Raw genomic sequence first — 14440 nt, 5'->3', positions numbered from 1 at the left:
GTTTACAATATCTCGGGTATGTAACAAAAAAAACAACCATAAAATTGCACGAAATGTTTCTATAACAAACAATGGTGTAAAAAGTGCGAAAAAAATAAAACTGACCTAATTAATCAAATATTAAACAACAGCCTCATACACAGCCCCAAAGACTCATAAAAAAGATCAACTAATAAAAAGAAATGAATTTGGATTTAAATTGTTACGATTTGTTAAAATACGTTCAAGTAGAAGTATTCATAGTTCCAACAGTCTGTAAAGGCAACATTGCTAAAACGGAGGAGAATAAACCAATCAGAGCGCAGCTTTTTTCAGGCTAAACGTGTTATGCAATTAGCAAACCGAACCAGCAGAGGGCGACATGTTATCACCATTCAAGTATAGTGTTTGGATTTATTTTACTGTTAACTCATATATTTTAGTTGTCTTGTCATTTTCAGACTTTAAAGTGTTTAAATATCGTTACATAAGTCCTTGAAACTGAGCATTTTCGTTGTGTAATTGCGTCGTTTAGGCCGTTAGGATTGATTATTCAAACCTTAACTGCCATATTCGTGTGTGAAACTAGTGTAATTTTATGAGACAAACGTTGCTTAGAGTCAAAATGTAAGTTAAAGTCTTTCTGAGTCTACTAGACAGAGATATTTAAGATAAAATCGCTAAAGATTGATGGTAAACAGTCATCAGCACTACTTCCTGAGTTTAGGGAAGGGGCTTGGTCGCGTGCCTGCGCCCTGCGAACGCGCATCAAATTAGCATCGATGAAGTTTGTGCGAACATGGCGGATTTCCTGCCGACCAGGTCCGTGTTAAAAGTTTGTCTACCCGTCTGCCTGCTGAACAGCGGCGAGGTGGAACAAATCCGAAAGTCCAAAGAGATCGACAGATGTCTCTCCCGGGAGAAAACGTACGTGAAGCGGCTGGTAAAGATCCTGCTGCTCGGCGCTGGCGAGAGCGGCAAGTCGACTTTCCTCAAACAAATGCGGATCATCCACGGCCAGGACTTCGACCAGCAAGCCCGAGAGGACTTCAGAGCCACAATTTACAGCAATGTTATCAAAGGTAACCTCGCTGCTAACTTCAGGTAGATTAGGAGAGCATATGGTGTGTTTTGCTGCGACAGAAAAGCGCTTAAAATGGAAAGTTTCCACATCTGTGTAGCAGCGCTGGGCTGGGTGAGAGGACACACATAAACACACTACATCTGCTGTCGGCACACCCATATCAACCGTGTTTCTGCTTTAATCTCCCTTTTAAGCTTTCATAGCCAGATAGCCATATCATATTTAAAAAAACAAAACGTGTTTGATAGCCATTGGATACAAGCCAGCAGTTTCAAATAGCCATAGGCAAGTTTTGTTGCTCAATAACTGAGCCAGCTAATGGAGAGTGAACCCACCAGTGCATTATGTTGTAAGGTGTTCCTGTTTGACCACTCTTTGTATGTAAAGGGAGTACACTAAATAATAAGGGATTTCTTACAATACAGTAACATTTCCAGAGAACTAAACTACCTAAAAATACACGTCTGTTACAATAAAAGTATAAAATATAATATTTATGATATTAAAAGCGTCATAGATGCGTTTATTGAAAGGTAACATGTTGCTAAAAGTGTTTCCAACATCTGTATTGGTTTATGAGATCAATAGGTTTTACATAAGATATTTAAAATATTTTTTAATTCATTTGAAAATTGTGGTGCTTTTTCTTATAAGGCCTCTTGGTTAAAGCTCCTGTGAGGAACTTTTGGTTTGTGTTGACTTTGGCGCCCCCTGTGGACAAAGCCATACCTCTTTTCTCTGTGCTGATTTTGTCCTGTACATGCTTAAAGTAACAATCTCAAACTTTTTCATGTAAATAAATGTCTGTTAAGTCTCTATCTATCACCGAATGAGTTAACACAATGGTGATTGAGCCTATGGCCCAAAAAAAATCACAGTGGCGCCTAGTTAGTTTCCATCACCCAGCAGTGGTTGGTCTGCCAGAGAGGGTAGGCGGAGCTAAGCGGCTGCACTTCCGGGTTCTGTAAGCATTGCAAGTAAACGGTAATCTACTATGGCTGAACAAACAAGGAAAAGATGGATGACTACAGATACAACTTCAAAAATAAATCCAAATCCAAAGAAAAAGAAACAAATTTGACGCTCAGATTAAGTCAAACAGTCTACAAACGAAAGCGAGGAAAATCAAGAGTTACAACCATGACAAAGGGAGCCAGACTTAGACGCCTCGTTAAGTCAGGAATTTACCGACTATTGCCAGTGGGAGGTGCTCAAGAGCACAAAAAATGAAATCTTCAAGATTGTATCTTTAAGATCCCAATCAGACAGAGGCGTTTTTGGAGCTTTTGCTGTTGTTTTCAATGAGAGGGACGCTTTTTGGGTTGCTGGGCGCCTCTCGTTTCTGGGGAAAAGCGGCCGACGTCATTGGCGTTTTTTCTCATTGTCCAATTGGATGAATGGAGAGGCGGGCCTTCTGTCAGTTTACAAAATAACGGTTAGGTTAATGACAGCTAATGATTCCGTGGTTGCCTTAACAACGGTAAGGTTTAACAGCCTGCAAAACGTGCTCAATCTGATCGACACCTTAGTGGTGTTCCTTAACAAGAAATCTCATCCTGCTTTCTTTAACAGTCGTATGTATCACTCACTTTAAGTGTTTACCCTGGAAAATGTAAACAAAGGCAGCGTGTAGTTAATCGCTTCGTCTGACACCTACCCCCCAGCCAGCGGTTTCAGGTGTTAAAAATAACTATATGGAAATAATCAATCTTGTTGCTGACGGTCTGGTTTGCTTTTGTAGGTCATATCGAGTCATCAGAATTAATTTCAGTCTGTTTCATAACCAGAGAAAAAGTCCTCACAGGAGCTTTAAATATTTGTCATATAGGATAATGTTTGTCCTCTGGCTGTGATACCTTAAAATTAGCTATAGTAATTTTACTGATTGATTAATGGATGTCATTGACAGAAAAATAATAGAGGTAGTGATAGCAGAAATGTAGTCATTTACCAAGCTCAAATAACAAATATATACGGGTTCCAGCCTATCAGAGATGCTGCTTTTCTCTATTTTACATGTAGGTTGAAGACATCACTTATATAACCATACTAACACGTATCTATATTTAACTTTATTCCTTCTTTACAGTCATTTTGTGCATTATAAAACACGAGACTGTACATACATACGTACAGATTTTCAGAAACGAAACAGCTCACATGCTCTTCTCTAATCTCTCTTCCATTTTGGTTTCATCTTCACATCGAGCCTGCTGGAAACTCTCTTACTCTGATTTTTTTTTTTTTTCACTTCCTCTCCAGGTGTACGCGTGTTGGTGGACGCCCGGGAGAAGCTGCACATCCCGTGGGGTGACCCGGACAACCAGCCGCACGGGGAGAGCCTGATGGCGTTCGACACCCGGTCTGCACAGATGGTAATCGGGCAGCTGGAGACGCCCGTCTTCCTGCGGTACCTGCCGGCCATCACAGCTCTGTGGGCGGACTCGGGGATACAGAACGCGTACGATCGTCGCAGGGAGTTTCAGCTGGTAGGTTGCATACAGACACCTGGGGACCCCCCTTTTTGTACAAGCTCTAAACTGACGTAGACTGTCTCTATGTGACTCTAGTATACAAATCAGATCATAAAGTTTTGGGGGATTTCTGGTTGGGTTCTTTAGAAATGCTAAAGGCAGGGTACCTATATTGAAAATAGAAAGTGAAACTTCTTAAACCATCCTCCCTTTCCTCTCTCCTTGTATCTCTTGCTCTCTCTCTCTCTCTCTTTCTCTGTCGAGTGGTCAGACATGTGATTGAGTCAGCTTCCTGTTTATACCTCTCCCGCTCCTCATGTCTTGGCTGTCAGCATGCACGTTTTAACACACTGACGTTTACCCCAGATTAACAGCTGTGGCTTTCACATGTCCTAACTGGGACTTTTGGGTTCTCTTATTTCGATGTGTAAAACTTTCACAACCTGCTGAGATTTTAAAATATAGTATTTGTGCTTTTTGTTTAACTTCATGCGAGCTTTGGGGTCATGTGATGAACTTTATACCTTGTAAAGCAGTGCAGGGGCCCTCTGTTGAATAGAAACTTATGGACGCACTTCTGCAAGTTGCCTTCAGTTATGAGACGAAAGCAGAACGTTTTCCTGTGAGTTGCATAAGGCCGGACTGTTCTCAATGGCGTTTTGTTAGCCTCTCACACACTTGTTGGTGTGAGCAGGTTATGCAGACAGAAAGGGGAATAAAGGGTGATCAGAGCTGGAATGTTGATCTGTAGTTAAACAGCTTTATGCTTACAAACAGAGCCCAGGCTCTCCCACTCAGCGATATTGGTGCACAAACACTCACAAGTACAGGGACACTTGGACACAGTTAGTAGTTTAGTGTAGTTATTTATGGGAAATGGCCATATGTAGTTTCTACAGCAAAGGCTACATCCTAATTTTCTTGTTTAGTTTGGACCAACAACAAAATAAAATTTAAAATCTCCACATTTTAAAAGCTTCAACAAAAGAATGTTTGTTTATTTTTTGGATTAACAATGATAATTAATCAATAATGAAAACTGTTGGAAATACAATTAAAGAGTATTTAGCGGTAGTGTTATATCTGGTGATATCACACAGTCACAGAGTTCTTGGCCTGTGTGATAGGGCTGGGCGATATGGCCAAAATCCTATATCACAATATAGGATTTTCACATCTCGATAATGATATATGTCACAATATATCATGTTTTCTGGTAATTTAACAAATAATTAGTCTGTATGAAATAACCACATTGCTTTGGCTTTGGAGTTTCCCTTTTAGCTTGGAGTCCTTTTCTGGACTGGGTTAAAGGATCAGGACGTTGAGCATCGTCGAAATGACCTCAAAATTGGCGTAAATCACGATAGAGCTGATATAGAAAAACACATACGATAGACATTTTCGTTTCAATGCCTTAAACTTTATTGATTTTCAAGTTTTCAGCAACACATATCCACAACATGCAGACCCAAACAAAGCCAGGCAGAAGAATGACAAATAAAGATAAAATCTGAAAGGTTGACCGGCACGAGAAGGAAGGGAAACAAACAACACAGGATAGACTACGATGGACATTTTCATATGATTGCCCGGCCCGACCTGTGATAAAGAAATAATCAAAGGCTTTAAAATAATCAGTTAAAAAAAGTTTTACTCACAAAAAACAGCTAGAAAAATGTTTGACCATTATTACTGAACTCTTCCAGACATTTAAATGAGAGACAATCATTATTTTAATTATAGGGGATGATCGATGAATCATTGATTAATGAATCTTTACATTTGATCCATGTGTTGTTACAACTCTAAGCAATTTCAGATCAGTATAAATGAACACAGCCCTCTAAAGTTGTCATCAGAGACGTAACTGGTGATCTTCACTCGATCAAAAACTCTTCCTTGAGTTGTAGATGAATCCACCGACAGAAAAACGATAGGGGGAGGGAAATAAGTTATAAAACCAATATCAGATAATATCTGGTTTCAGCCTCTTTGAGGTGAATTTCTGCTTCATTCTAATTAACTTAAAAATAAATGAGATATTTGAGTTTGGGATTGTTGGATAGCAAGCCAAATTATGCAACTTTTAAGACATTTACAAGTTAATATATTTTCATTTTCTATTTAAATATTCTTTATTTAAAGTCTGATTATGCATAAAACCAACACTTGACTACACGTACAGATCGGATAACTGTAAAGCTGTAACAACAACAATCCGTTTGACTTGTTTTTGACTTTCATCCGAAGATTTCCGCCTTTGGTTTTTAGGCTGACAAAGGTTTTCACTTCATACAGATAAGTGATCATATGATTGGCCATAAATAAAATGGGCAGATAAATCCATAACTAAATGAAGCACTGCCGTAGTTACAGCTCTTTGTCTTGTGTATAACTTGACTCTAAAACCGGAGGGGCACTAGCAGATAAAAAGCAGAGGCAGCAGCAGCAGCGCCGTCTCTTGTTATCAGGTTCTGATTTGTGTTTCAGCCAGCAGCTACAGCCCATTGTGCTTTGACGATGCCCTGCACGTATTTGCATCACAGATCACTCGCGCCTTCAGGCTGGATTTTAACTGTACATGTGTTTTAAAACGAAGTGAAACCACACATGGACTCTCTCGCTTTGACTTGTGCTAAATTCACTTAAAGCAGCCGCACACGCTTCCTGTCTCTCCTCTGCTTTTTATCAATGCAGCGACGCCTAATCTACCAACAAGTCACTTAAGACGACCTGCTGCCATTATGTAATGTTATGTTTCAGTTTTGCTTCTCCAGCACACTCATTAAGCGCAGGCTCTGTCATGCTCAGTGATTTCCCCTCTTGTTTCTCTTCTCCTTTTTCTTTAATCGGACTGATTTCTTGAACATTTCAAAACCAGCTCTTCCTTCAGATTTGAGCGTCTTTACTCGAAGGAAAAGTCCGAGTACGTGAGCTTCACAGACGGGTAGCTGCTCTGTCGCTGGCTGTAGTGAAGCGCCACGCCATTCTACCCCTCCCTTGTGTAATCTTACCCTACACACTTCCCACGTGCACACACACACACACATACACACACACAGGTTTTTCAGGTCAGATTAGTTTTTTTAAAAGATCAAAAGGTGAGTACAGAAGCTTGCAGTGGAGGGACGTGGAGCTAGCAGTCAGAACTACAACGACGACTGGTTACATTTGAATTTAACGATAAGGGTGTTGCCCTACTACGTCGTTAATGCAAAATACATGCAAAACAATCTCCTGTAAAGGCGCGGCTTGTGACAATACACAAACTGTGGCTCTCAGACATGATTGTGAAGTAAAATCTGTTTTGTTTTTTGCAGCCAGTCTTTGGTTTATGTTGAATACAGGACACACACACACACACACAGATAAAGGAATGCTTCTCAGTCCTGGCTGCCTCATGTCTGGGCTTGCACTAAAAGCGCACGAACAGTGACGGAAAGGTGTAGAGGAGAAAAAAAACTCCCCTACACACTCAGACGTAGCAGCACTTCTGTATACATCAAAGACACACTTGCAGACACGTGTCTCCTGCAGTAGCGAATAGTTTGCATCCTGCTTCAGCCGCTCAGAGCAGACACACACACGCACGCACGCACGCACTTTTTGGAGGGGAAAACAAACAGATTACGTTTGCTAAGCTAAAGACAGATTTTGTCTCCGTTTCAACTCGACAAAAACAGCAAATGTTTCCTACTGAACGCACTACATGTAAATAAATAAAAGGTGTCCTGCATGCAAACTGTTCTGTTTCTGATTGAAGTGACTGGATGTGGTGAATTGTGCAGAATTAACAGAAATTCCTCCTGTGTCCTGTCGCAGGGTGAGTCAGTGAAGTATTTCTTGGATAATCTGGATAAGCTTGGCGAGATGGTAAGTTGTTTCTGCCTGCACTGATTGTTATAAACCCATGTGTACATGTTATAGTTCATAATACTGCAACATGCTCGGCCAGTTTAAGGTTAACTGACGAGCAGCCGAGGTGGTTGTTCATGTTGGTGAAGAAGCTCCTGGTAGCGCTAACCACTGTGCTGCGAGGAAACTGGAATCTAATCATGTTGGTTTAGAAAATTTAGCAACATACAGAGTACATAGTAGATAATAAATCAGAGTAATCTACAGGTCGTGGAGAGTTTTTGAAGCATTGAATTTAGTTTCCTGTAAATAAAAGGGCCTTGGAAGGTATAAAACCAATGTTTTCTCTTGCCTGCAAAAGTCTGTTAAAAGCTTTTATTTCTCATGCAGGCTGTAAATCATTAAACTGTTACAGCAGTGCATTTTGTGTTTTTTGTAAGCTATTTAACCCCAATAGTGAAGGTTCACTCTGCACCATCAGACCTACAGTTGCACAACTTTAAGCTATTAAAACGATAATCTCAAAGATTTTCATTTAAATAAATGTCTGTTAAGTCACTATCTATCGCTGAATGGTGATTTAGCCTATGGCCCACTGACGAAAGCCTTTGCATGTGCAGTCTTACAGACTGAGTGTCTGTGGTGACTTTAGTGGAAAAAAATTCCAAGCGGCGCCCAGTTAGTGACGCGTTTCCCATCAGCCAGCAGTGGTTGGTCTGCCAGAGAGGGTAGGCGGAGCTAAGCAGCTGCTTTTCCGCTCTCTGCAAGTGTTGCGAGTAAACAGTAATCTACTATGGCTGAACAAACAAAGAAAAGATGGATGACTACAGATACAACTTCAACAATAAGTGAAAATCCAAAAAAGAAGAAACGAATTTGACGCTGATGAAGCAAACAGTCTGAAAAGGAAAGCGACCGTCAGCCAGGAAAATCAAGAGTTACAACCGGAGCCAACCGTGGACGTCACACATGCAGCACTGTCTGGATATCTGGGAAGAATTACCGTTAGTCGCCACAGGTGCCGCCAAAGAGATCGAAACTTTGAGATAACTGCTTTAAATTAACTTAATCATTTTTATTCAGGTATTCCGTCTATGCATTTTATGCCACTTATCTGTATCCAAGTCATATAAATATAATTATTTATATTTTATAAGAAGTGAAAAAAATGTAATTTTGTTATGCTATAACATTCCTGCTGGTTTTCTGTCATGTTTCTATCTTTGCCTGTCAGAATGCTCTCGACAAGTCTGCAGAAACAACAGCAGAACAAATGTTCCAACAAATGAAGCTGCTCTTCTTTATTACATCTATCTGAGCAGCAAGTAACAGAATGTGGTCAAAGGAGCCTTTTAGAAACATTTACTTATTAGAAGGACGATATAAGAAGATACCATTTGTGTATGAAAATATTGGAGTATTTATTCAGGCTTTTATTTTGAATCAGTAGTTTGCACCAGGTGATGTATATATGGGCAGGTAAGATAGGGAAGGTGAATGGTTTTTTTACCAGGTTGAATAAGTACTTTTTCCTGGACCTTGAAGGTTTGTTTTGATCCTGCGTTTGATCCTCTCCCCCCCCCCGTGCCACAGTGGCTGGTTTGACTTTGAGTCTTGTTTGTTTGTTTGTTGACGAGGCCAAATCGCCACTATAATACCAGTACTTTCATATTCAAGCATGAACCACGACAGGAAGTGAACGATTAAATGAGGAATTTATTTTACCTCTCAGACTCTATATTTCCAAATTCCATATTATGACATCGATATTTTCAAAACAACGCCCACATTTGGCTTTAATGGAGCCAGATATCAGCTGGTTATTAACTAATAAATATAAACCTCGAGTAAAGTTTGTTACTGACATGACTTTGTCAGTGGTTTTGTTTTGTGCAGGATGAATAAAACTCTGCATTTGTGGATATCTAAAATAGTGTTTCATTGTTATGTTAAACTTGAATGTGATTTCCTGAAAGCTCATACATGATTTGTCTGTAAAGACGGCACTAAATCTGCCAGACTTTATTGAAATATCACCCCAACAACCCATATATGCCTTTATCCTTTTATTTCATTTACCGATATCAAACTGTGTTTTTCTTCTTCTATGGATGTAGGCACTCATTCATTGTGTCCGTCTCCTCTGCAGAATTATCTTCCCACCCAGCAGGACATCCTGCTGGCCCGTAAACCCACCAAAGGCATCCACGAATATGACTTTGAGATCAAGAACGTTCCTTTCAAGATGGTGGACGTGGGAGGGCAGCGGTCGGAGCGAAAGCGCTGGTTCGAGTGTTTCGACTCGGTCACCTCCATCCTCTTCATCGTGTCCTCCTCTGAATACGACCAGGTGAATAACACAGACACGCACGTCTCACTTCCTCTTGCGTACAAGCAACCACACGCGCTTGTGATCCCCGTGGCCTTTGTACACACTCTGTGGAGCTGTTGTTGTTGTTGTTGTTGTTTGGCGCATATACCACAAATGAAAGCGTCTCTTATTTGGTGCTCTATGGTGCCCTTTTAAAAAAGAGACACAGAGTTAGAGAAGTCTGACATTCAAATGAAAATAGCTCATCCGCCTTTAGTGTAGGCCATCAGTGTATTACATGTCATCTTAAGAGTGGGAGAGTAAGGTAGCCCACATGATGGTTTAGTGCAAACAAGAGGAACACAAGAAACACACAAAGGATAAAGTCTCTGTCACTGATTTAAATGTACATGATGCAAGATTAGTTCCTTTTTATATAAGGATTGATTTTCTAGATTTCTGAGGTTGGTGCTGATGGCATTAATGTGCGACATTAGTTCAACTTTAGGTCGTGTCTGGTTGGTAATCTATCTATCTATGTTATGGCAAAAATGTTGATAAAAGACCTCAGAAATATCTTTGGCATGTCTGTGCCAACGTACACACAGATCTTGCTGTGATAACATCGACCCAGCCGACGTATCAGCTGTAGAAGGGCACTCTGGGAAATCTCATACTCTTCACAGCGGAGCAGAGTACTTACAAGTCTGCAGTGTTTTTTTTATTTCTTTTAATAACCAAATTTTATTCATCAATCTGCAAAGATACGAAACATTACATTGCAAAGTCTGCAGTGTTAAACATCGGGGATGTGCTGACATCTCGATACAGTTCGTTCAGCTGACTCAGGAAGAGGCTGCACCACAGCAAAGACCACTGGAGGATATTTTCAAAAGACAGAAATTAACTCAGGACAGCAACAAAAATATTACAATCAAAATGCTCAGATATCAGGGGTTGTTTTCAATATGAATATTGTCTGGTTTCTATTCTCCCCTATAACACTCAGCCGGTTGTCTTTTAGTTGTGGAGAAAACACGTTTTTGGTCGACATCTCGGGCTTCGTTATTTGTACTGATTTGCATTTGTGTTATAAAGACGTTCAAAACCGATTCAAAAGTGAAAGTTTTTTTATATATATCTTTATTTTGAACATGTTAAAAAAAATGTAGATTAAAAAAAATACAAAATACAAAAATAAACAAGAAAAGTATTGAAAAAATATCTGAAGACATTGACGGCGGTTTTCAACTCGCATCTCATATATAACACAAAAAGATGAATGCAAACACGAGTAGAGTTGGATTCGATGTTACGAGAGCGGCATTGAAGTCCAGTGCTCAGCACCGCCAACGAGGCTTCTAAAGACTCGTCTTCCTATCAGGTATTAATGAACTACGTCAGCATCCAGGGGTCGCTCTGCCTTCGTAGTCAGAGTTTTCTTTTCTCTTCTTCTGTGGGGTGTGTTTAAACAAAACTGCTCCCTTTACCAGGTGATAAAAAGGGTTAAAAAGTGCTCTTGGACGTTCAGACCTAATTTCACCTGTTTTTTAAACGAAAAAAATCCCAGTTGGTGCTCACTGGGAGAGTTTAAGCTCATGTCTGGAGTGAAAAAAGACCAAGTTACTTTGTTTTCTCTGTCTCTGCTTTGCTCTGTGTCTGCGCTAAAGCAAGCGAGCTAAGCTACACTAATGCACACAGAGCAGAGAGGAAGATGAACTGGGCGTACTGCTATAATCACACATGTTCGGCACCTTCTCGTAGGTGTCAGGGTTTGGTTTTTTTGGTGCTTTTGAACAACAGAAAATGAGTTTAAATTCTCTAATTTAACACTTCGTTGTCACTAACGTTGCTCCCGCTCTTCACTCTCTGCCTCCCTTGCTCGACCTCCTCTGCAGGTTAAGAAGAGGTGAACTTTAAATACATAGTTTACAGAGAGAAGCCTTACTGTCACATAGAAGAAAGGTGGTGGACTAAGTCATTACAGTGTGTCGACAGTTGCTAGGGATCCAATACATTCTGTCTGCAGCTATGTTTGTTACTACAAACTGTCTGTTGTACAATAACAGCAGCACTTGTAATAACAGCTTAACTGTGTATTTAATCCATCTGTTGTCTTTAACAGGTGCTGATGGAGGACAGGCAGACCAACCGGCTTCGTGAATCTCTCAACATCTTCGAGACCATCGTCAACAACCGTGTCTTCGCCAACGTCTCGATCATCCTCTTCCTCAACAAGACGGACCTGCTGGAGGAGAAGGTGAAGAGCGTTCCGCTCAAGGACTACTTTCCCGAGTACTCCGGGACGGAGCACAGCCTGCCCGACATCCAGGCCTTCATGGTGGAGTGTTTCCGGGTCAAGAGACGCGACGCCACCCAGAAGCCCCTGTACCACCACTTCACCACGGCCATCAACACGGAGAACATCCGGCTGGTGTTCCGGGACGTCAAGGACACCATCCTGCACGACAACCTCAAGCAGCTCATGCTCCAATGACCCCTGTCAGCTGTAAGAGTAGAGGACCTGAACGGGGACAAACCACCCCCTTGCTCCTGACGAGGACTTGGGAGAGACCAGCCTCAGAAGAATCCGATAGACGTCAGCATTCTTCTCCAGCCGTTTTTATATTAGTTTTTACTCCTCTTTGAAGAGTCGGCCTTCTTGTTAGTCCAGGGTTTGGTAGGGGGACGAGTCAGTAGGACAGACTGTCTGTGGTAATAAAGAAAGACGAGCAGGCGGATTGGATGAACATCTAGTCTCTGCTGCCTCGTCCTGAGACTCTCTCCTCTGGCCTGATCGCTGAGACCCACCGGGGGGTTTTTCCGACTCATTAGGTGCCGGTGCCTGGCTGTGGAAACCAGCAGAACATTTTCCAATCGGGGCGTACGGTTTCGAAAGCAGATATACAACCTACCAAGCAACAAATACAGGAATGGTGAAATAAGAACTTTTTTTTTAAACAAATAACAGAGTTAGATGGTCAAAATGATCAAGAGTTGATTTGCCAGTCTGTGTCCAAGCACTGAATTCAGTTAGTCCAAAATCACTCCATTATTTCTGCAGTGCTGCTTTGTGAGCCGTGTTTTTAATCCCTTTTGTTTATAGAAGGGTTTGACAATTTTCTGATCACCTTGAGACCGCACAATTGTTATTTTTCTCTCGTATTGCCATTGTTCCTCCCTTTTCCCATCACAAGTCATCACCTTTTCTTGGTCAGCATGTTGTAAGTGTCGACACAGGCGGTTTGGCCCCGACCAGGAACGACTAAACGTTGCTGAACCTGCTCAGAATATTTAAAGATTTGGTGTGGAGAATGGCTCCAGCACTGGCACCTTATCTGTAGAAACTATGCTAGAAATAGACTGAACCCACGATGCCTTTCCATATATAACGTCTTAAGGAGACCCGATCACTGTTTCAATCCTGCGTTTGTGCCTGCGTCTCTTTCTTAAAGCCAGTCTTAGCTGCCTTTAACAGATAATTAATATGCAAGTTGTCCTGTATTTTACTTGTGGTTGTTTAGAGGAAAATACTTCCCTTCGTTGGCACATTAGGCAGGTGTGCCCGCACGTGAACATGCAGTCCACTGTTTTCTCAGGGTTGAATCCAAACAGGCGTTAATGCTGATGTCATTGTTGGTGAACTAACTAAATAATCTAATGTTTCTCTGGGTGGCAGAGCGCGCGAGACTCAGTCAGGCCTCAGTACAGTTAACTGGGCTGTGTTTGGGACTGCATCCTCCTGGCTGTGACCCCTGAACGTGGACCCAGAATGCCCCTCTCTCTGTCTTTGTTTTCATCTCTGATTAGATGCCTTGTAAAGGGACACACCTCCCCTGTTTGCCTGAATGATGAATGTGTGTTAATAGATGTACAGAGATGCTCTAGATTGTCTGAATATACTGTAACCAACATTGTTCTGGTGACATATGACCTGTCCTGTGAGAAAATCTGTGTAGGCATCGTTTTATGACTCCATGTGTCTCTGAAAATGAAATCTTGTACTGTTTAAGAGTCCCCTTTAAAAAACGATTTGAATTTGTGGGAAATGTCGACAAAAAAGCCACTGTAGTTGAATACTTGGGGGCAATCTTAGTTAGAGGACGACTTCCAGGCTGTTGTAATCTGTGTTTCTCTGCCAAATCCCCCCATGCTTTCTCCGGACTGTTCACATCAACCACGCCTGTAGTTTTTTTCTCCAAAAATCTCCAAAAGTTTGCTCCCAGTCCTGGCTTTGTACATACTGTATTCTGTTGCCATGTAAATAATATTCAGGTTAAACTCCGTATATGTAAATGGTTGTAGAAATTGCATTTTCCCCCCCTCAATTCTGAATGTGTTTTAAAATCACTGCTTTTTTCCAATGAAGATGACTTTTTGATGTAGATGTATTTTTGTGTAATTTTTTTTTCCATCAACCTTGTTGAAATTCATTCCTGTGCCAAGTCTCATGCCACTCTAACCCTATCAATAAAATACACTTTTCTAATGAAACTAGGTTCTTCTTTCTTTTTTATATAACTGATTCACTTTGTACAACTCAAGCCCAAAAGAGATGTATATTTTGTGCATATGCTAAGAAAGTTGTTACAAAATGAACAACCATAATTTGTATTTCTACATTATCATTTACTTAAACTGACTCTTTTTTTAAATTTTCCAAATATATAGGGTCCAAAATAATTAAATGAATCTTATTCTAAAACGAGTATATACCAGGTAATGTATTTGCTA

The 14440-nt window shown here is 40.8% G+C and overlaps 1 protein-coding gene across 1 annotated transcript; it reads left to right on the top strand.

The window, feature by feature from the left end:
• Positions 1-769: 769 nt before the first annotated feature.
• On the top strand, positions 770-14200 carry LOC138593190 (guanine nucleotide-binding protein subunit alpha-13-like). Its single transcript, XM_069664088.1, has 5 exons — positions 770-1061; positions 3326-3552; positions 7363-7413; positions 9545-9745; positions 11832-14200. Exons 1-5 carry the CDS (start codon positions 779-781, stop codon positions 12201-12203), a joined length of 1134 nt encoding a protein of 377 aa, XP_069520189.1. The 5' UTR covers positions 770-778; the 3' UTR covers positions 12204-14200.
• The last annotated feature ends 240 nt before the right edge of the window (positions 14201-14440 follow it).

The sequence above is a fragment of the Semicossyphus pulcher genome, unplaced genomic scaffold, assembly GCF_022749685.1.
Source record: "Semicossyphus pulcher isolate SPU_LCO1_2020_fin unplaced genomic scaffold, fSemPul1.0.p SCAF_16, whole genome shotgun sequence".
NCBI classification, from domain to species: domain Eukaryota; kingdom Metazoa; phylum Chordata; class Actinopteri; order Labriformes; family Labridae; genus Semicossyphus; species Semicossyphus pulcher.
Note: the sequence above shows the minus strand (reverse complement) of the source record. Positions and strands in the feature narration are given on the sequence as shown.